This window comes from Jaculus jaculus, chromosome 14, assembly GCF_020740685.1.
Source record: "Jaculus jaculus isolate mJacJac1 chromosome 14, mJacJac1.mat.Y.cur, whole genome shotgun sequence".
Taxonomy (NCBI): domain Eukaryota; kingdom Metazoa; phylum Chordata; class Mammalia; order Rodentia; family Dipodidae; genus Jaculus; species Jaculus jaculus.
In genome coordinates this window covers 19,339,404-19,360,585 of record NC_059115.1, presented here as the reverse complement: position 1 = coordinate 19,360,585, position 21,182 = coordinate 19,339,404, and the positions used below count along the sequence as shown (strand labels likewise).

Sequence of the window (21,182 nt, the reverse complement as noted above, 5' to 3'; positions counted from 1 at the left end):
ATTGCCTAACAGGAGTATCAAGAGTTGGAGGCCAGGGGTGAGAAGGTAGCTCAATCTTGGTAAAGGGCTGGCCACACAACTATGACCTGTACCGTTCTAAAATGCTGCGTATGATGGTGTGTGCTTGCAACCCCCGCTGGAGAGGTGGAGACAAGAGGATCCCCGGGAGCACGACCCAGCCTGCCAACCTGGGTTGCATCTCCCAGTATCCATGTAAAGCCAGACACACAAAGTGATGCATGATGTGGGATTCATTTGCTGCAGCAAAGAGGCTCTGGCATGTTGTTGTAGTCAGTTTTACATTGTTGAGATGAACATTCAAACCAGACACAGTTCATGGGAAGGGGGGGTTTATTGCAAGCTTACAGATCCAGGGGGAGTTCAAGTGGCAGAAGCCCTGGCTCCCATTCATGAATACAAGCAGACAGACACCACCAAACAGCCAGCACCACAAGCAAGCACAGAGCTTAAACCTCTCTGCAAGTGGGGAAGGGGAGGCAATGTTCATGGTTGATTGTCTATAATTATGGAAGTTGTCAATATAGAAGAGGAGGGAGAAAACCTCTCTGTATATATACCTTTAGGCTGGAAATCAGAACCAGCACCCAAACACACTTTAGGGCTAGATCCCAGCATCTATCCCTAGTGGTCCATCTTCCAGCCAGGTGGCTTGAAATCCAAGTTACAAGCTATAATAAAATACCTGAATGGGCTGGAGAGATGGCTTAGCGGTTAAGCGCTTGCCTGTGAAGCCTAAGGACCCCGGTTCGAGGCTCAATTCCCCAGGTCCCACATTAGCCAGATGCACAAGGGGGCGCACGCGTCTGGAGTTCGTTTGCAGAGGCTGGAAGCCCTGGTGCGCCCATTCTCTCTCTCCCTCTATCTGTCTTTCTCTCTGTGTCTGTCGCTCTCAAATAAATAAATAAATAAAATGAACAAAAAAAAATTAAAAAAAAATACCTGAATTTATTGGGGAGCACACATTCAAACTACCACACACACTCATGCTCTTCACTCCTTTCTTTCTCTCTCTCTCTCTCTCTCAAATAAAAATTTAAAATGTATGGCAAGGAGTTAAAGAGGAAGACATCTGACTGATTTCTGGCCTCGACATGTGTATACACACAGACACACACACACACACAGTCACCACATGCATACGAATATAAATATACCACATGCAAAAATAAAGGAGTTAGAGGTCAGCTTGAATACATATTAAAACTCTGTCTCAAAAACAAACAGGGCTGGTAATATGGTTTAGTGGTGAAGGCACTTTCCGGCAAAGCCAAAGGACCTACGTTCAATTTTCCAGCACCCATATAAACCATATGCACAGGTGGCACATGTGTCTGGAGTTCGTTTTGCAGCAGCTGGAGGCCCTGGAGTACCCATTCTCTCTCTTTCTCTCCTTGCAAATAAATAAATTAAATTAAAAAAAAAAAAACAAACAGCCAGACATGGCGGTGCATGCCTTTAAGCCCAGCACTCAGGAGGAAGAGGGAGGAGGATCACCATGAGTTTGAGGCCACCCTGAGACAACATAGTGAATTCTAGGTCAGCCTGAGGAAGAGTGAAACCCTCCCTTGAAAATCAAAAACAAAAATTAAATTATAAGACAAACAAACAAAGTAAAACAGTGTGTGTGTGCCTTTAATCCCAGCACTCTGGAGGTGAAGGTAGGAAGACTGCAGTGAGGTTTGAGGCCAGCCTGGGGCTACAGAGTGAATTCTAGGTCAACCTGAGCTAGACTGAGTTCCCACCTCGGAAATCAAGCGAAGGGAGGGAGAGGGAAAGTGTGATGCAGGGACGGGATTCTTACCTCCGTGGGGTGGAAGTAATTCTGGCTGAACTTGTGATCCTGTCTCATCCTCCCAAGTGGCTTCCAGGGCTCATGATTGAAGCCTTTGAACCACAGGCTGCCCCCTCTCATCTTGTACTCGCCCTGAAGTGGTGGCACAGAGATATATCTCTGGAAGGGACAAGGGGGAGTGTTCTGTAGATAACAGGAGTGGCTGCTTCTGCCCATGGAGAATTCAATAGTGCCACTTTACGGGCTATGGCTAAGTAAAAGGCAAGGGCAGATGTAAGGACCTAAAGATGTCAAGGTCACATTCCTGAATTCTATCATGATGTCTGGCTTGGGCCTGTTATAGTTTGGGTGAGGAATTTCTCCCACAGGCTTCATATGTGTGAATGTTTGGTCCCCAGCTGGTGGCGCTGTTTTGGGAGTTTGTGGAACTTTTGCGGCAAGAGGCCTTGTTGAGCAGGACGTGTTGGCACACACCTTTAATCCCAGCATTCAGAAGGCAGAGGTAGGAGGATCACTGTGAGCTAGAGGCCAGCTTGGCACTACAGAATGAATTCCAGGTCAGTCTGAGCTAGAGTGAGACCCTACCTCAAACATCAAAAAAAAAAAAAAAAGAAAAAAAAAAGGCCTGGCTGGTGATGGGTCACTGGGGGCAAGCCTTTGAGGGTGACAGCTTGACCTTGATTCTGGTCTGAACTCATTTCCTAATTGGTCAAGTCAAATTGACACCACCAACCAAGCCATTTCTGTCACCATGTCTTCTATACCATGATTGGCTGAAACCCCTCTAAAACTGGGAGTCCGAATAAACCTCTCCTCCTTTAAACTGCTTCCGTCTCAGGTAAAACAGAAGTAACCGACACAAGGTCCAGTACTGGTAGTACACTGGGTTGGTTCCCAGAACCCCCTGTTGGATAGCTATCTCCTCTGAATGGAAGCATCCCCTTCTGGAGTAGGGAGGCTCATAAGACTCAGGAAGAAGGTTACAAGGATATAAAAGCATTAAGCGATTGGAGGGAGGAGATGGTCTTTCGTGGAGATGCCTGTAAGTTGTGTAAGTTGCTGTAAGGGATACAATATTTGAGTCACCACCCAAGCTACAGTAGGCTTTTAGGTGATGTCACTGCCTTTGCGTCACCCATGTTCCTGTAAGGTAACCCCAATAAAGCAGTTCACTTAGACATACGTAGAATTTTTTTCCCTTGCATATGTGCTGGGATGTGCATGTGCAGATTAGAGGACCACTTCAGGTGTTGATCCTGACTTTTCACCTTGTTTGAGGCAGCATCTCTCATTGCTCACCTCTATGTTTATCAGGCTAACTGGCCCATGAGCTTATGGGGGATTCTCCTGCCTACTCTCCCTTCTCACCACCATATCTCTGTTATCTATAACATAACACTCACGCCACAGAATCTGGCTTCTTTTGAGTTCTGGGCATCTGAATTAAGGTACCCATTCTTACACAGCAAGTGCTTTAATCACTGAGCCACCTCCCCAGCCCTAGGATCATCTCGTTGGTCAGTTGTTGGTACTCTATCTGGGGTAAATACATGTTTGCTTATGCTTCTTCCGAAAGTCACAACACCCTCCCTAGTATGAAAGGCCATTGCTGGGAAACGTCACTGTCCCCCAAGGAACAATGGTATAACAAATGGCAAGGAAGGCAAGCGGGTGGCGTATGTTCAGCCACTTTTCCTGTTCCAAGGCACTTGTTCCAGGCCTCACCTAGACACCGCAAGAGCCAGGAAAGCTGAGTTCAGAGAAGGGAAAGCACTTGCTCATGGCTTCCAGACAAGCAGAAGAGGAGGCCTGAGTTTCTGGGTTGGGAAAGTCCTTGATTTGTGTTTGACCACGTTCCCCTGGAGATTGGTAAAGGAAAAATTGTAGTGACTTTCTGGAACCTGATGAAATGGTTTCAGGGAAAACAAGCTTGAGACACTGATTAACACTAAACAAAATTAAATGTCAGAGCTTTTGGCAACTTCGTGTTCTCTCTGAACCGAGAGCAATGCAGCGAAGCCTGGGACAATGAGTGACAGGGCCAAAGGCCCCATTGGGAGGCACGAGGGAGCTGGCACCTGCAACGTGCACACTCAAACCACTCGAGACTTCTGTAAACAGGTGCTCATGAGCGTGCATCCCTATGCATGCGCGCGCCCATCACTAAGACTTTCGGGTTTCACTACCAAGTGCAAAACACAAGACAAGTACCCCAAGTGAAGATCTGGCCCTTCCCCGCTTCCTCTAGGCGAGATAGGGTACAAGTGTCTTCACTGTCCCATCATGCTGGATTCCAAAAGGATTTATTGGCGCCGGGCCTATTGTGGAGCTGGCAGATTCAAGGACAGAGGCACGAAAGGAGTCCCGGGACGGTGCAAACACAGGTGTGGGGCGCAGCCCGCTAGAAAGGGAACTCGCAGACGAAGTAGAGGCGCCGCTCGCAGTCGTGGTCCCACCAGGAGCCATCGTCCGAGGCCTGCGCCACGCAGTTCTCCAGCGCGCCGCCGTTGGGCTGATCCGGACTGAGTGGGTGTGTTGCAGCGCTGGACTGGGCGCCCGGCTCCGGGCTGGGTGCGCGGTGCCAGGCGAAGAAGGACACGCGCTGGCCGTTCTCAAACAGGTAGAGACCTTCGGAGCGCCGGTCGTGCACGCCCAGCCACACCGGCCAGTTGTAGGGAGCGAGCGCCGCGCGCAGGTAGCGACCGAGAGCCTCCATCTGCTGGCGGTCCGCGGGCTGCGCCAGGCTTCCGCCCCGAGCCAGACACCGCGCCTGCGCCGCTGCCTGCGTCTCGAAGTCTCGCGAGAGCAGGAAGCACTTGTGACCCAGGCGCAACCCTTTCAGGCAGCCTGCAGGGAGGGGTGGAGCGGGGAGAGGGACTGTGTCAGAGCGTTGGGGCGGAGATGGGGCGGGACCAGAGTCTTCTTGAGGAGGACTGGGGAGGAGACTAGGTCAGAACTGCGGGGACCAATGAAGCAGAAACAAGGCAGCTGAGGGGGCGGTGCCAGAATGGAAGGGGCGGAGCCAAGGCTCACCGCGGGAGAGATGATTAGAATGGCAGCGACCAATGGACATGGAGCCTAGGCCGCCAGGGGCGGGGCCACGTTGTGGGGCGGAGGGAGGACGTGGCTAGAGGCTCCGCTGGACCGCCGCTGATGCGGAGCCGGGGCGGGACCATCCTACCAGCAGGATTAGACTGGGTTATAAAGGCAAGACGCCAGGGGGGTGGAGCCAGGGCCTGGGGGCGGGTCCAGAGCATTAGGGTAGGGATCGGAATCTCCGCGGGAGACTGGGTTAGAACTGCTCAGACCAATGAGGAGGAGGCAGGCCCGTCAGGGGGCGTGGCCATGCGGGGGGGGGAGGAGGGAGTGGGCGGGGATAGAGCCTCAGGATTGGGAGGAGCCTGCAGGAGGCCAAGGAGGCGGAGCCAGGAACGCAGGTGGCCGGGCCAGGATCAGCGAAGGGCGGGTGGTCCAGAATCTCCCAAACTGACTAGACTGGGTTAGAACTGCTGTGGCCAATTAGGTGGAGCCAAGGCCGCCTGTGGGAGGGGCCAGGTCGTGGGGGCGGGTCAGAAAGCCCAGCGGCCGGAGAGGGTGGGACAAAACTGCGCCCAGTGGAGGCGGAGCCAAGAACGTCGTGGGCGTGACCAAAGATTAAGAGGCGAGACAGGGCGGGGCCAAGGTTCGCAGGACGACTGGGAAGGAGACTGGGGCCGTAGTACAGAAACAAATGAGGTGGAGCCAGAATGGGGCGGGGCTGGGGGGAGGGGAATGAAGTTGGATTGTGGGCGGGGTCGTGCTATTGGGTGGGACTTCAGTGGGCGTGGTGCAGGTTGGAAGGAGGAGTGTCTGGCCTACCGCTCATCCCACTAACTGTACCCAAATATGCTAACATACCCAATTCTGCGGCTTCATGTCACCCACACACCCCCTACCTCTTAGACTTACCCGGGTCTCCTCAGTCCCTCCACGTAGTCCGCCCGGACTCACCCTCCAAGCGGCCGTGTTCCCGCTCTGCACGGCCCTGGGCCTCCTGCAGGGCTTGCACGGTGTCGCGCGTGTCTCCCGTTTTCTCCCGTAACTGCCGCAGCCCCTGGGTCAGCTCGACCACGCGGTTGTCCAATGCGTGCAGACGTACGTGTAACTGGTGCAGACCTGCATCCAGGCCGGCCAGGCGCCCCACTGCGGAAGGACAGGAGGAGCATTGGAGGGGAACCTAAAGACCTAAGAGGATATGCCTCTAGGACTCCCAAGGCGGGATGGATGAGAAAAATCTGGAACTTCTTCAAGATGAGAACCAGTGGTCTGGGTTCTTGGACGGCAGACCTGAGGCTCCCAGGAAGTGTCGGGGCTGTGACCAACTGAAAAGCCATCCTGGCTCGTGGATACTCACAGATATAAGTGATGGTGTCCTCAGCGGTGGGGGAGGGGCTGGGGCTGGAGGAAGGGGCTGTGGTTGGTTCCTCCTTTTCTTCCTCCCCCAGAGTCTTCTCTATCCCCCAGACCTCTTCACCTTCAGAATTTCCAGCAAGATTCTCATCCCCTGTTCCAGCAGGCAGCCCTAGGGCTTCCTGCAAGTGCTGAGGCAGAGGGCTGACGGTCAGTCCCATCCCCCCAACCTTGAGTTGTTTCTCTGAACCCATCACCATATACTCTGAACCCCATCACTTCTCCTTGCCTATTTCCAGGGCCAGCCCCTACCACTCACCTTCAGCATCAGAGCTTCACGTTCCCGCTCCTCTTCCAGGGCACCCCCCCAGCCTCCCTCCCATTCCCTCTCAGCACCCCGGGCTCCATGGCCAAAACCCAAGAGCTGGGGAACCACCAGGGCTCCCAAGAGCCAAGCTGCCTGCATTGGGCTGGGCTCCTGGCCCTCAAGGTAGAAGATGTCAGGATGTCTGCGGTGGAGCTAGGGGGGTCTCTTGGAGACTATCCCAGTCCTGTGTGCAGATCACTAGCCTCCTGGTCTTCTCCTCTGTCAGACTTTGTCCTGTGTCTCCTCTCTAACCTGGACTCTGTTGGTCTCCTTGGCTCCTCTGTGTGTGTCTCTCCGCCCCTCTTGGCTCCCTGGAGGCTCTGCCTCTGTGGCCGGAAACCTCCAACGTTCCAAAGCCTGATCCCGCCTTGGGTCTCCCCACACCCACCTCTTTCCACTTTCCAGACCTTACTTCCACCCTGTTCTTTCCTTTTGCCTGGCCAAGCACTCAGATGGTCAGAAGGAGGATAGCGCTGGCTCTCCAGGGCATTCTGGAGACTGTAGGCCCCGCTTGCTAGCTCAGGAGCCCTCTCAGGATCAAACAGGCCATGGTGAGTTGCTGGGACTTTAGCTCTGCTCCCTGCTTCCCCGCCTGGCCATGCCATTCCGGAAGAGGGGGCAGACCTCAGGGTCTGCTAAAGTTGTTATTACCCTGTGGTCACCATTTCCCACACATCCTGGTGAAGGAGAGTCTTCCACCATTCTCAGGCTTCAAGGCACCTCCTACTTCCCCAGATGGTCTGTTTCCCACCCTCCTAAGCACTAGTCCGCAGATGAAGAGCGTGCACGTGGCTGTGTACACGGCCTGGAAGGTGGAGCCCCCAGATTCAAGGCCACACTTTACTGAAAGCTTCCTGCAGGGTAGGCCCTGAGCAGGTGATGTTGGGGGCTTCAACTGCTCAATCAAGCACGGCACCCTCACTCAGGATGAGGGACTGGACAGAAGGTGGGGAGGAGGGGGGAGGCAGAGAAGGTATCTCCAGGAAGTGAACTAGACAGGTGCTAGGCTCTGTGCACCTTGCTAAGCATGCTGCAAGCTGCTTCATCCGGGCCTAGACAGACCACTGCAGTCGCCTCCTGACTGCCCTCCCCCTCCTTCCTCTGAGCCCCTCCAATCCGGGCTGCTTGCCGCAGCCAGAGCAATCCTTCCAAACCATAAATCAGATCACATCATTCCCCACTCCCCTGCTCCCCCACCTTCCCATCACAGGCAGGAGGAAAGCCAAACCCGGCCTCAGGCCTCAGCGCAGCCTGCCACCAGGCTGGGGACTGGGAAAGAACCTTTTCTCCAGACTCGCAGTTGCTCTCCTCTGAACCCCCAGGCTGCAGCCTTGCTGGCTTCCCTGCTCCTGCTGTCCCACTCCAGAGCCTTTGCACTAGCCTTTTCCTCATTCTAGAAGGCTCTTCCCCAGCTCCTTTTCATTACTGAGGTCTCAGCTCTGAGCACCTTATGGAAAGATACAACTGGGTGCCAAGAGTTGCTTACTAGCCCCCTCCCCTTTCTTGTCGTCGTTTAGGTCTATCTGATCAAACCTTTGTGGTCTAGTTTTCTATCTTGTCTCCTGCAGATCAAGGCAAAGATTTTTATACATTTTTGCATCTCTGAAGCAACAACACAACTTCCTAGCACGTAGTAGGTGCTCAGTTGTTGCTGGGTAAGGAGGTAGCGTCCAAACCTGGTGGGATAACTGCTTAGCCAAATGCCTGGTGGCCTGGTTTTTGTGTTTAGGTTGCACTTGAGTCCCCAGAGCGGCGGATGCAGCCTAGGTGGAAGCTATGAGGGCACTGGGTGACAGTATCTGAGAAGAGGGAAGCAGAAGGCTGGCCATGCCCAATCTATGCCAAGCCCATGAGTCCTGCAGGCTTTTCCAGCCTCAGCAGAGCAGACTAGGCCAACAAGTAGGAGTTCGATAGCCAGGGACCGAGGGACCTCCAACTCCGCAAGAGGAAAGCGAGGCTGGCCAGAAGACAGTGTAGCCCCCTGGAAGTCACGGGCATGGTGTCGGGTAGCCAAGGATGCTGGCTTCAAGGAATAGCAAGACATTTGCCCTGCATGGAGCCTCAGGAGGGACCTTGGATATCAACACACTGGTTTCCAAGAAAGCCTAATACATGGAGGTCAGTGTGACCTTGAGCAGCTGTTCACTATTGGTGTCTGTGTCTCTCAGGTGCTCATCTGGGACCCAGAAGTTCCTTACCAGGGGCCAGAGCACTGAGAGATCCACAGGGCTTCAGAAAGCCCTCAAAAACGTAGAAGACAGCCTTGCATTGCTGGCGCCAACACCCACAGCTGTTTCCCTGGGCACAGCTGCTTTGCACCTGGGAGGGGGGATGCACATTAGTATAAGAACTTCCCCAGGCTGGGCAGAAACCCGCTATGGCTCATACCAGGATGTCTTATACCAGGGTGCTTAGGTACTCACTGCTGCCCTGTGGATGTGGCCCAAGTACAGCTACCTTCATACAGGTAGTTGTGTGTGTCTTAAGTCTGTGAGTTCTGAGATGACTGGACACAAGTGTGTGTGTGTGTGTGTGTGTGTGTGTGTATGTGTGTGTGTGTGTTGAGTGAGGATATATAAACCTTGAGGTGTCCTGCTAGGACACTAGTACGCCAGTGATGACTATGGGGGCCATCTGCCTGTTCTTGATCTTTGATAACATCTCTTTTTTAAAAAAAAAAATTTGTTAGAGAGAGAGAGAGAGAATGGGTGCACCAGGGCCTTCAGCCACTGCAAATGAACCCAGACGCATACACCACCATGTGCATCGGGCTTACTGTGGGTCCTAGAGAATTGAACCTGGGTCCCTTGACTTTGCAAGCAAGCACCTTAACCACTTGCCTTGGTGGGGGACATGTACCTATCCCCACAGCCCTGATCACATCACTTTACAGCTAGGTAACCTTGAGCAAGTGATTTAGCCTCTCTGTGCTCCAACCAGGATGAAAGTCTCTGAACCTGGCACACAGCACGTGCTCAAGAAATGTCACCAGGAACTATCAGCTCGTGGAAGGACAACATGGCCTGGTGTGATCCTGCTAAAACAAGTACAGGATGTGATGGACAGGGTGGTGGGTGAGTGTGTGGGGCCAGCACAGACACTGCTCTACCCTTTGCCTCTGGTGGTGTGATCTGAGTGTGCACCTCTCCAGAGGATTGCGGTGTGTAAATCTTTTTAACAAGCTGTGTGTGTGCTATGTGGCACAGAGGTGTGACATTCCCATGCATGGAGCTGGGCGTGTTTCTGGTCATTGTGCCTCCAGTGTGTGTGCCTGGGCAAGGAGGGGGCGTGTGTGCTGTTCACTGAGGTGCTGATGTCAGCACCATGCTAGCTGGGGCCCCTGTACCTGCCTTGGTGGGGGACATGTACCTATCTCAGGTGTGTCCACATGCGTCGCTTAGGTGCAAAGTGTGTGTGTGTGTGTGTGTGTGTGTGTGTGTGTGTTTGCGCGCACGCGCGCGTTTGGGGACAGAGGACAAGAATCTATAACCCTCACCATCCAATTTCGGCTGTAAAAACTAGCAACAAATACATATACCACCCCACTGTGTGTAGGGGGGGTGGGGAGCATTCTGGGAGGAGGTGCCCTTAGCAGAACAGGACCCCATCTTTGGGGTATGGGGACAAGCAGGGATGAGACTGGTCAAGGGGGGAGGGTAAGGGGAGGGGGCGGAGCCGGCGAGGTGATGGGGGGATGGGCGAGGTTTGGGGGCGCGGGGAGGGGCGATGTCTCCTCTGCTGGCTCCCGGAGGGAGGGGAGAGGGCGGAGGGAGGGAGGGGAGGGAGAGAGGGAGGGAGAGAGCGAGAAAGACAGGGTGAGGGAGAGACCAGCGAGAGCGAGAGAGCGAGCCGGGTGGCAGAGGAGGCGCGGAACGGGCTGGCGGCGCCGCGGCCCCGAGGAAGAGGAGGAGGAGGAGGAGGAGGAGGAAGAGCCGGCGGGAGACGCGGCGCCCTGAGCCCGCCGGAGCTCGCCGGGGGCGCGGCGGCCGCGGCAGCAGGGAGGGGGTGCTTTGCGGATGGCCAGGCCCGGCCCGCGGGGGGGGGTGAGGTCCGCGGCCCCCCGCCCTCCCCTCGGCCCCCGCCCGCCCCCTCCCCGGCCCGCTCGCCCTCCGGGGCGGTGGGGCATGGCCTGAGGGTCCCCCGGCTACGGGGGGGTGGGGGGTGGGGGGAGGGGGGAGGGGCCGCGGGCGCCGCCGACCGGGACTCTGCAGCCCCGCCTGGCAGGTAAGGAGACCGGGGATCTGGAGGGGTCTTGGGTGTGTGTGTAGGGGCGTGAGGGTGGAGCTGCCAGACCTGGGGTTGCAAGAGGGGGTGGGGGCGCCCCAGATGTCCTTGGCCCGGCGCCGGGCTCCGGCCTGGGTGTGTGTGGGGGGCTGTGCATTTAGGTAGGGGTGCGGGTGAGGATGGGAGCATGACCCCAGGTGATACCAAATTGGGTTACGCCCGGGTCTCGGGTATTCTGTCCCAGATCGTATCTTTGCCCGGAGGGTGCGCCCCATCCCCCGCCCGCTGCGCCCCCTAACCTGTATTCCATTTTTCCTGGGCTCCACTGGGCAAAGGATCGCGGTCGTGGTCCCCGCCTCCCAGGGCCTGGCCCGGCCGGCCACTCCCCCGCCTCGCCCACCCCGGCGCACCTGGGCCCCTCCCCCAGGTCACCCTGGTCCCCACGCCCTCCAACGTGGGTCGGGGCCTGAGCCTCCTCCACCCCCTTCCATCCACTTCTCCTTTCAGGCACCTTCAGTCCCTCCCGACTCGTCCCCAGCGCGCCCACCGCGGCTCCTGTCCCTTCTTCACCGGCCGGCGCGCCCCCTCGGCTCCCGCCCCCAGTACCAGCTCCCTCTCCCGACCTGGTGCTGTGCCCCCCCCCCCAACATATCCAGCTTTTGGGCTTCAGCCCGGGCTCCCTGCCTTCCATCTCCCACCACCTCCATTCGTTCTGCTCTGCTCCTGACCACGCCAGCCGCCCCCTGTCCCCTCGCAGCATCGCAGGGCACCCCCTCTCCCCTTCTCCACCCCCCCACCCTCGCCGATTCCTCAGCCCGTCTCGGTACCAGCTGCGAGCCAGCTATTCTTAGCCGCGAAGCGTTTGATTCATGCCGCCCCGGCGGAGCGTGCCCGCTCCCTCCCGCAAGGCCGGAGGGGGAGGGGCCTGAGCTGTCCTGGGGGTTTGGGGGCAGCTGTACCCACGTTGGAGGGGGGTCCCGGCTCAGCTGGCCTTGTATCCCTCCTGCCATCCCATTCCTGCAGGGCTAGGGCTGAGAGGTAGGGGGTCAGCCAGGGTCAGCCAAGGGGGAGTGGCTGTGAGCCCCACCTTGGGAGCGGGGAAGTGGGGTAGGGCGGCCAGCGGTCTAGAGGGAGGCCTGGGGTTTTTCTGCGGAGCCAGGTGGGTGGGGCAGCGCGACAAGGCTAAATACCTAGGGATGGGGAAGAGCCTTTGGAGCTCTGGCCCCGCGTGGGGGAAGGGTCCCTGGCCCGTGATTTAGATGCCTGATGGCCTACAGTTCTTGGAACTCTTCTTACACATTTTGTCTCTCCTTCCCCAACCCCCAGCCCTAGCCCATCCCCACTCCCCCAAAGTCAGCAGTACCCTCCACTGCTTCCCATCTCCATGGCAACGGTGCAGGAGCCGGGCCTGGTGTGGGGGGGTGGGGTGGGAGGGACCAGGCCAGACATTCTGGTTTCCGGTGCTGGGATGGGGGAGAACAGGAGAGAAGCAAGACCCCATGTGGAAGGGCATCCACCCTCAGAAGGCCACCTTAACGTGATGATTTCCCTAGTTCTCTCCCACCACATTCCCAAACCTCACTTCTTAGCCTCCTCCCCAGCCACCACCACCCCCCTCCAAGATCTCCTCCAAGTAGAGCCACCAATGCCAGGCAATGCATGCCCACCCACCCTGCTGTGCCAGGTTTGAAACGCGCCCACAGGTCACCAGCAGCTGCCCGTTTCCACCCAAGCCACCACATCCATGTCACCTGGACGGTGCTTCTCCAGCCAACCACCCCACCACCCACACACCCTGTCTAGATGCCCCAGTAACCTCCTGTACTTCCCTCAGGGACAGCCCGCCCGCCCACTGGAGATGCTCTTCCCTTTGACACCACCCCCCATCTCGTGTCCCTTGCTCCCCAGAGACAGCTCATAACTCCAGCAATCTTCAGTACATGTGGTCAGCTACACTTCAGGGAAGTCACGGGCTCACAGGCACCTCCTGTTGCCCCAGGCTCACCACACCTCCACCTCCCCTTTTACTACGTGCCAGCTTCCCTCAGGGTAAAGGGGGCCAGACTCCTCTAGCCATGAGGGCAGGGTATTGGGTGGGTTGGTCTACCTGTCTGTCCTTAACTAATTTTAGCTGCATTTTCCGTGGCTTGACAAAGTGGGCCAGTAGCTCCCGCGGTGATTCTGCGGTTTCTGGGACACACTGGGTCAGCCGCAAAGTGGGGCGCAGGGGGGCGGGGGGGGGCTGTAAGCAGGGCCAAGGGCAGGGAGGAGACAGGTGCTTGGAGCAAGGTAGGGTTGTGGGGGGATATGAGCGTCCTTATGCACGGGTCTGAGGAGTCCTCAGAGTAGAGGGGACAGGCTGCCCATGTACCTGTCCCGTTGAGCTAATCTGAGGGTCACCCTTGGCTTCTCCAGTCGCCTGTGATGCTGCCGTCCCCCGTCGCCCCGTGGCCCCACGATGACCCACAGCCCCGCCACAAGCGAGGAAGAGGAACGACACAGTGCCAGCGAGTGTCCCGAGGGGGGCTCAGAGTCAGACAGCTCCCCAGACGGGCCAGGGAGAGGCCTCCGGGGGACCCGGGGCCGGGGCAGTGGGGCACCTGGTAGCTTGGCCTCAGTCCGAGGCCTCCAGGGCCGCTCCATGTCTGTCCCGGACGACGCCCACTTCAGCATGATGGTCTTCCGAATTGGCATCCCCGACCTGCACCAGACAGTGAGTGGCCACTCACCTGCCAAACTGGCAGAGGTGGGGACCCAACCCAAGCTGGCCAGAGGAGGCCTCAGGTGCAGGGTGTCCTCCCAGAATGGCCCTGTACCCTACCTCGCTACTCCTTTCCCAACCCTACCTCAGATCCCTGACCCACCATAAGTCCTGGCGGTCTTTCCCCACCAGAAATGCCTTCGCTTCAACCCAGATGCCACCATCTGGACAGCCAAGCAGCAGGTGCTCTGCGCCCTCAGCGAGAGCCTTCAGGACGTCCTTAACTACGGCCTGTTCCAGCCAGCCACCTCAGGCCGGGATGCCAACTTCTTGGAGGAAGAGAGACTGCTGAGGGAGTATCCCCAGTCTTTTGAGAAAGGGGTACCCTACCTGGAGGTGAGACCATAGTCTCCTAGACTCCTTTACCAACAGAAGACATGCCATAAACACATCTACACAGAAACCATGTTTGGTTTTGTTTGTCCCAGTTTTGATGGGAACAAGGGAAACCCCAGGGTGCTATTTGATGTCTCCTAAAGCTCACAGGAGACATCAAATAGCACACGTCCTAAGCTTCTCCTCGTGCTATCAGCTGGGGAAGGAATCCTAACCACAATAATTCTAGAACATTCCACGTGTGTGTGGGTCTACCTCCCAGGGGTTGTGGTGCACATATGCCTCATGACCTGCACTTTTGGAAAAAAAAGTGTCTCTTACTGTTTCCATGTTAATCCTGAATTCACCATGGAGGATTAGGGGGAATTTGACCCTCTCTCAAAAAAAAGCCTCCTAACCTGTGTCTCCTCCCCCACCCCTCCTTGGGCTCAGTTCCGCTACAAGACCCGAGTTTACAAACAGACCAACCTGGATGAGAAGCAGCTGGCCAAGTTGCACACAAAGGTGAGCGCCCCCTACTGGTGGGAACTCCTGTCCCCCCCCCCAACTCCACCCAGAGCCCTGCCCCATTGCTTTCTCCCCAACACCACTGCACACTGCCTTACCGCTAACCTCTCTGTTGCTCTTTACTTCCTGGTTCCCCCCACACACACACTTCAGTGCTGAGTCGTAGTCCGGCGCCACCTTGGTGATCTCCATCTGAACCCCCTTCTACTTCCCTCTTTGGCCTGTCCTGTCCATTTCCACCTGGTTCGTCTGACTCTGCCTTCTCTTTCCCCAGAACATGAGTGCCATGCAATGTCCTTTCCTTGCCCTTCTATAGTAGTGACTTCCCTTGTTGCTGTGACGTGACAAGAAGCGGTTTAAAGGAGGATGGGGTGATTTCCGCTTACACGTTGAGGGCATGCAGTCTGTCGTGATGGGAAGGCATGGTGGTATGAGTATGAAGTACCTGGTCACACTGCATCTGCAGTCATGGAGCAGACAGCAATGAATGAACTCACTCGTTGATTCTCTCTCTTTTTTTGATTTTCTGAGGTAGGGTCTTTCTGTAGCCCCGGCTGACCTGGAGTTCACTATGTAGTCTCAGGCTGGCCTTGAACTCACAGTGATCCTTCTAACTCTGCCTCCCAAGTGCTGGGATTAAAGGCGTGCGCCACCACACCAGGCTTCTCCTTTTTTTTTTGTTTTTTTTTTTTTAAAGAAATTATTTATTTATTTGCAAGCAGAGAGAGAAAGGGAGTGGGGAGAATGAAAATGTATGCATCAGGGCCTCTTGAGAATGTGAATGAATTCCAGATACACATGTTGCTTTTTGCCTCTGATTTTACGTAGGTACTGGGGACTTGAACTCAGTCTGTCAGGCTTTACAAGCAAATTCTTTAACTTCTGAGCCATCTCTCCAGCCCTTTTAAATATATATGACTTATTATTTCTTTGCAAGGAGAGACAGAGAGAATGAGTGTGTCAGGGCCTCTTGCCACTGCAAATGAAGTACAGATGCATGCACCACATTGTGTATCTGGCTCTAGTGGGTACTGGGGAATGGAACCTGGGCCCTTAGGCTTTGCAAGCAAGCACCTTTAACCACTAAACAATCTCTCCATCCCTTTTTATTGAGCCCGGGACCTCAGCCCATGGAATGGTGCTGCCCACAGTCAGAGTGGGGTTTCCCACCTCAGTTAACCTAATATAGAAACTCCCTCATAGGTGATGCCCAGAGGTTTGTCTCCTAGGTGATTCTAGATTCTGTCAAGATTAACCATCACACCCTTGGGCAGCATCCTGTCTAAGGGCTCTTTCATAGATGCTGTGTGGGTGTCCAGTCCCATAGTTGACATCTCCATCAAATCCAGGGTCAGCATCTCCTCTCTGGACATATTTATTTTGCTGGGTCCTTTACCTCCAACCTTTGGTCAATATGTTCCCTTTGTTTGCCTTGGTCACCTAGGAGCTGGGAGGAAGCTGGAAGCTGCTGTGTCCAGAAGGGCAGGATTCTTTCTTTCTTTTAATTTTCAAACTCTTAAAAATTGTTTTTAATTTTTATTAACATTTTCCATGATTATAAAAAAAAATCCCATGGTAATTCCCTCCCTCCCTCCCCACACTTCCCCTTTGAAATTCCATTCTCCATCATATTACCTCCCCATCTCAATCATTGTACTTACATATATACAATATCAATCTATTAAATACCCTCCTCCCTTCCTTTCTCTTCCCTTTATATCTCCTTTTTATTAAATTTTTTTTTATTGACAACTTCCATAATTATAGACAATAAACCACGATAATTCTCTCCCCCTCACTTTGCCCTTCACAACTCCACTCTCCACCATATCCCCTCCCTGTCTCAATCAGCCTCTCTTTTATTTTGATGTCATTATTTTTCCTCCTATTATGAGGGTCATATGTGTCAGGCACTGTGAGGCCATGGATATCCAGGCTATTTTGAGTCTGGAAGAGCACATTGTAAGGAGTCCTGTCATTCCTGCAGGATTCTTGTCAAGTGGGGAAGAAACCTCTGGATCCATCCTTATGAACCCTCCATTCCACTCTTACATGCCCTCCATGTCTCACCCCTCCAAACAGAGCTATTTGGCCAGGGAGAGGCTCCCACTTTGGGAGCCATGGGCCATCTGCGACTCTTGGGTGCCCACAATGTGGCAGGTCTGATATGAGTTACACTGTGAGTGTGGAATTGCAAAGAAAGTACAAAAAAACCCACTCAAGATATCTAATAATTTTATTGTGGATTTACATGTTGAAGCAGTAGTTTTATGAATATCTGAATTCCAGAACACATATCTTCATGATGAATTTCAATACAATTCATGGTTCCCTTTCTCAGTAATTCATTCATTTATTTGTTTGTTTTTGTGTGTGTTTTTTTTTTTCAGGTAGGGTCTTGCTCTAGCCCAGGCTGACCTAGAATTCACCATGTAGTCTCAGGATTACCTCGAATTCACAGTGATCCTACTACCTTAAAGCTGTGAACCACCATGCCTGGCTTTTTTTAAAAAATATTTTTATTTATTTACTTGAAAGAGAGAGGGAGAGAGAGAGAGAGAAAGATAGAGAAAATGGGCATGCCAGGGTCTCTAGCTACTGCCAACAAACTCCAGACACATATACCACCTTGTGCAACTGGCTTACATGGGTACTGGGGATTCAAACCTGGGTTCTTTGGCTTCACAGGCAAGTGCCTTGACTGCTAGTCCGTCTCTCCAGCCTTCTTCTTTTTTTTTTTTTTGAGATAAGGTCTCACTGCTCCTGGCTTCATGTTTTTCTTTGGAGATAGCTACCAAACTATTTTTTTAAAAAATTGAGACAGGGATCTCTCATATAGTCCATATTGAACTCACTGTGTAGTGAGAATGACCTTGAAGTCTTCCTCCTCCTACCTCCACCCCAATTGCTAGGATTACAGGAGTCGCCACTACACCCAGTTTATGTGGCACCAAGGATGGAACTCAGGGCTTCATGCATGCTAGACAAGCAGCTTGCCCATTGAGTCACACACAGCCTCAGCCCGGCTGCTGAAGTTTTCCATTGCTGAATGGCTCCACTCAGAGGCGCTGCTGGGGACCTTTGTTTTCTTCTGTTGACCCCTGTCCAGCCTGTTTGTTTTGTGCATTGCTCAGACGGGGTTGAAGAAGTTTCTGGAATACGTACAGCTTGGAACATCAGACAAGGTTGCAAGACTGCTGGACAAGGGGCTGGATCCCAATTACCACGACTCGGATTCAGGAGGTAGTAAAAGGGCCTGGGTCACGGCGGATAGCGGGAAGCCAGGAATGGTTATGAATCTTGAAAGTGGGAAGCGCTGGGGGTGGGGGTGACTTACAAGTCTTTCTTACCCCTCAGAGACACCTTTGACCCTGGCGGCCCAGACTGAAGGTTCGGTAGAGGTGATTCGAACTCTGTGCCTGGGTGGGGCTCACATCGACTTCAGGGCGCGGGATGGCATGACAGCATTACACAAAGCGGCGTGTGCCCGGCACTGCCTAGCCCTCACGGTAAGGCCACTGTGACCCCCTACCTTCATCTTGGAAGCTTGTCTCCCTACCATGTGTTCATTCTCAATTCTTGTTTCATTTCTGTTAAAAGACAGGCGCTCACCAACTGGGCATGGTGATGAAGCCCCTATAATCTCAGCACTTGGAAGAAGGAGGTAGATCAGGAGTTCAAGGCCTCAATGGTTCCCCTCAAAAACAACTCCCTATAACAGTGTTGTGTTCTCAGCACAAAGCCCCTTTCTATAGACCAAAATACACAGTACCTCTTGCCAATCCTCTGAATTAGAGACCTGCCTCAGGTCCCTAGATGTCCCCAGCTCAACAACAGCTGGTCACACCCCCACCCAGGTAGGCCCTCTAACTCCCCCAGTATATAGCCTCCTCCCCAGCCACCCGGAATGGCTCCCTTCCTTCTGCCCAGCCCAGTGCCCACTCTTCTGTCTCCTCCTCTAAGTGCCTGTCTCTCATAGTCCTATACCCCAGAGATAGCTCCCCCAAACCTCACCCCTCCATCCAACCTTCCTATCCCAGTACTTCACCCCCAAACACTCCCTCTTCCTTCACAGGCAAGTACAGCCCCTCCTCCCATACCCAAAACCCACTTGACTAAGGATGCCATCTGGCCATGGTGGTGTCATGCCTGCCTTCCCAGCACTTGGGAGGTGGAGGCAGGAGGATCAGGAGTTCATGGTCAGCCACAGATATATACTGAGTTGGAGGCCAACCTGGGCTACATGAGACCCTGTCTCAAACAAACCAACCAACCAACAAACAGAAAAACAAACTGTACTTTCTCAAATAGATAAATCCTATATGCCCACAAAATGTAAAAGGAAGAGTCAATTTGCATGCACAGGCTTATTTTTTTTTACAGTCTTAAAAAAATATTTTTTTTACTTGAAAAAATGAGAGCACAGAGAGAAGACGCGGATGAGTATGAGTGCCGCCGCAAACGAGCTCCAGACGCTGAGCCCTAGCTGCTCCCTAACCACTGAGCCATCTTTCCAGCCCCTCCTTTTTTTTTTTAACAATCTTATTTATAAATATTCTTGGGGCTCAGGAAATAGCTGAGTGGATTGAGCACTTGCCACCCAAACACGAGGACCTGAATTCTGGTCTCCAGCCTCCATGTAAACGCTCAGTGTGTGTGTCAGTTTACTTCTAATCCCAGTGCTCAGTAGATAGGGGATCCTAGGGCAAGCTGGCAGGCTAGATTAACCAAATTGGCAAGTTCTGGGTTCAAGTGAGAGACCCTGCCTCAGCAAATAAAGTGGAAAGGGATCAAGGAAGAGTCCTAGCTTCAACCTCTGGGCACCCCCATACATGTGCTCACAAACATAGATACACGTACTCCATGAACATACACATACATTCATACAAGTTTTTTTCTTTCTTTCTCTTCCCCTGCCACACTGATCGCTCCATGTATAGCTTAGGACAGGCTGCTCCTGGAGATAGCCCTTGGCATCACCCCAGTTCACAGGTGTTCCAGTGCGGAGAGCACAGCTCTCTCTTCTAGACGTTTCTTTAGAACCCTTGAGGTAGCCAAACACTTGCCACAGAGAATACCTTTTGCCTCTGGAAGGAAGGGGAGTGGGTGTGACACAGCCTCCTGCCACTGCAAACAAACTCCAGGTTCACGTGCCACTTTGTGCATCTGGCTTTACATGGGTGCTGGGAAATTGAACCCAAGCTGTCAGCTATGCAAATAAGCACCTTTAGCTCTGACCCATCTTCTTAGCCCCACTTTTACTGCCGGAACCAACAGATTGTCTTTATGTAGCATAAACTCATACTGAGCCCCAAACCCACATCATATAGACACACATAGACCTTTACTGTTCAGGCCATTAGCCACTGGCCAAAAGGGGCTTTTTAGATTTAAATTTATTGAAACACAATAAAAGCCAGTAAAGGCACACACCTTTAATCCCAGCACTTGGGAGGCAGAGGTAGGAGGAGCCCCATGAGTTCAAGGCCAGCCTGAGATTATAGAGTGAGTTCGAGGTCAGCCTGGGCTAGAGTGAGACCCTACCTTGAAAAAACAAAAATAAAGAATAAAAATTGGAGTTGAGGAAATAGTTCAATCAGTAAAGGGCTTGCTACCCAAGCATAAGGACCTGAGTTGGATTCCCAGAAGCCACATGAAAATGCAGGATATGTTGACATGCATCTGTAATGCCAGCACTGGGGACGGGGAGACAGCAGGGATCTCTGAGGTTTGCTGGCCAGCCAGTGTAGCCTGCTTGGTAAGCTCCAGACCAGTGAGACACCCTGTCTCGAAAAGAGGTGGATGATGTTCCTAAGGATGACACCTGAGATCTTCCTCTGACCTACACACACACACACACACACACACACGATCTCTGTTCCCCAGGCTCACTAGCCACAGTGGGTATTCATTGCCCCCATGTTGCTAGATCTCCACCACTGTAGAGTGGTCTTTTGTTCTATGAGCTTTCCAAGGTGGCTACTGTCAACACCTGCTCCTTGTAATGCTTGACCCTCCCCTTCCACACCTAGAGCTCTCCCTTCTTCCAGAAGTCTGGCTCAATACTTGGTTCAAGCTTGCCCTTTCCCAGGGTGCCTTGTGTCTTTGTAGCACTTCCCACTTGGCCACAGTCCCTCTTACATTCATACCCTGCTCCCTAATTGATGCCCCAACTTGACCTTCCTGTGAGGTAGAGATCACATGGTTACTGATACTCTACTGGTTCATCCAAGGTCACCCATGGACAATGGCTGGGCAGATTGTCAGAGTGAGAGGGGTTTACCTTGTTCCCTTGTTGTGTTCACAAGCACTGGGAATAGCCTAGATTGGGGACAGGGCCTGTCTCAGAATCTTGCAAGAGCACAGGGAAACAAAACAAAACAAAACACCTAATAGAGAGACTGGAGAGATGGCTCCGCAGGTAAGTCATTTGCCTGCAAAGCCTAATGAACCAAGTTCAATTCCCCAGTACTCACAAAAGCAAGATACACAAAGTGGTGCATCTGCCTGGAGTTTGTTTTCAGCCACTAGAGGCCCTAGTGTGCCTCTTTTCTTCTCTTCTTTTCCCTTCCCTTCCCTTCCTTTCCCTTCCCTTCCCTTCCCTTCCCTTCCCTTCCCTTCCCTTCCCTTCCCTTCCCTTCCCTTCCCTTCCCTTCCCTTCCCTTCCCTTCCCTTCCCTTCCCTTCCCTTCCCTTCTCTCCCTCCCTCTCTTCTCCTCTCCCCCTTTCTCCCTTCTCCCCCTCTCCCTTTCTTTTCCCCTCTCCCTCTATCAGGCATAGTGGCAC

At 53.6% G+C, this 21,182-nt stretch overlaps 2 protein-coding genes across 6 annotated transcripts in view; one reads left to right on the top strand and one right to left on the bottom strand.

Annotated features, from left to right (window-relative positions):
- Positions 1–4,100: 4,100 nt before the first annotated feature.
- Positions 4,101–6,855, bottom strand: Clec11a (C-type lectin domain containing 11A). The gene is made up of 4 exons (XM_004672563.2): positions 6,522–6,855; positions 6,207–6,393; positions 5,804–5,995; positions 4,101–4,660 (listed from the first exon to the last, which is right to left on the bottom strand). The coding sequence occupies exons 1-4, from the start codon at positions 6,666–6,668 to the stop codon at positions 4,215–4,217; spliced, it is 972 nt and encodes a 323-aa protein (XP_004672620.1). The 5' UTR covers positions 6,669–6,855; the 3' UTR covers positions 4,101–4,214.
- A 3,911-nt stretch (positions 6,856–10,766) lies between these two features.
- The window catches only part of Shank1 (SH3 and multiple ankyrin repeat domains 1), a 66,271-nt gene continuing 55,855 nt past the window's right edge, over positions 10,767–21,182 (top strand). For 3 of the 5 annotated variants that reach the window (XM_045134338.1, XM_004672562.2, XM_045134335.1), the window contains exons 1-6: positions 12,252–12,842; positions 13,209–13,506; positions 13,687–13,890; positions 14,323–14,394; positions 17,532–17,640; positions 17,755–17,906. In XM_045134338.1, coding sequence (XP_044990273.1) covers positions 13,252–13,506; positions 13,687–13,890; positions 14,323–14,394; positions 17,532–17,640; positions 17,755–17,906 — 792 coding nt within the window. In that variant the 5' untranslated portion in view covers positions 12,252–12,842; positions 13,209–13,251. Of the gene's footprint in view, positions 10,794–12,249; positions 12,843–13,208; positions 13,507–13,686; positions 13,891–14,322; positions 14,395–17,531; positions 17,641–17,754; positions 17,907–21,182 lie in introns of those variants that run through there. The other 2 variants (XM_045134336.1, XM_045134339.1) reach the window with 2 other exon arrangements.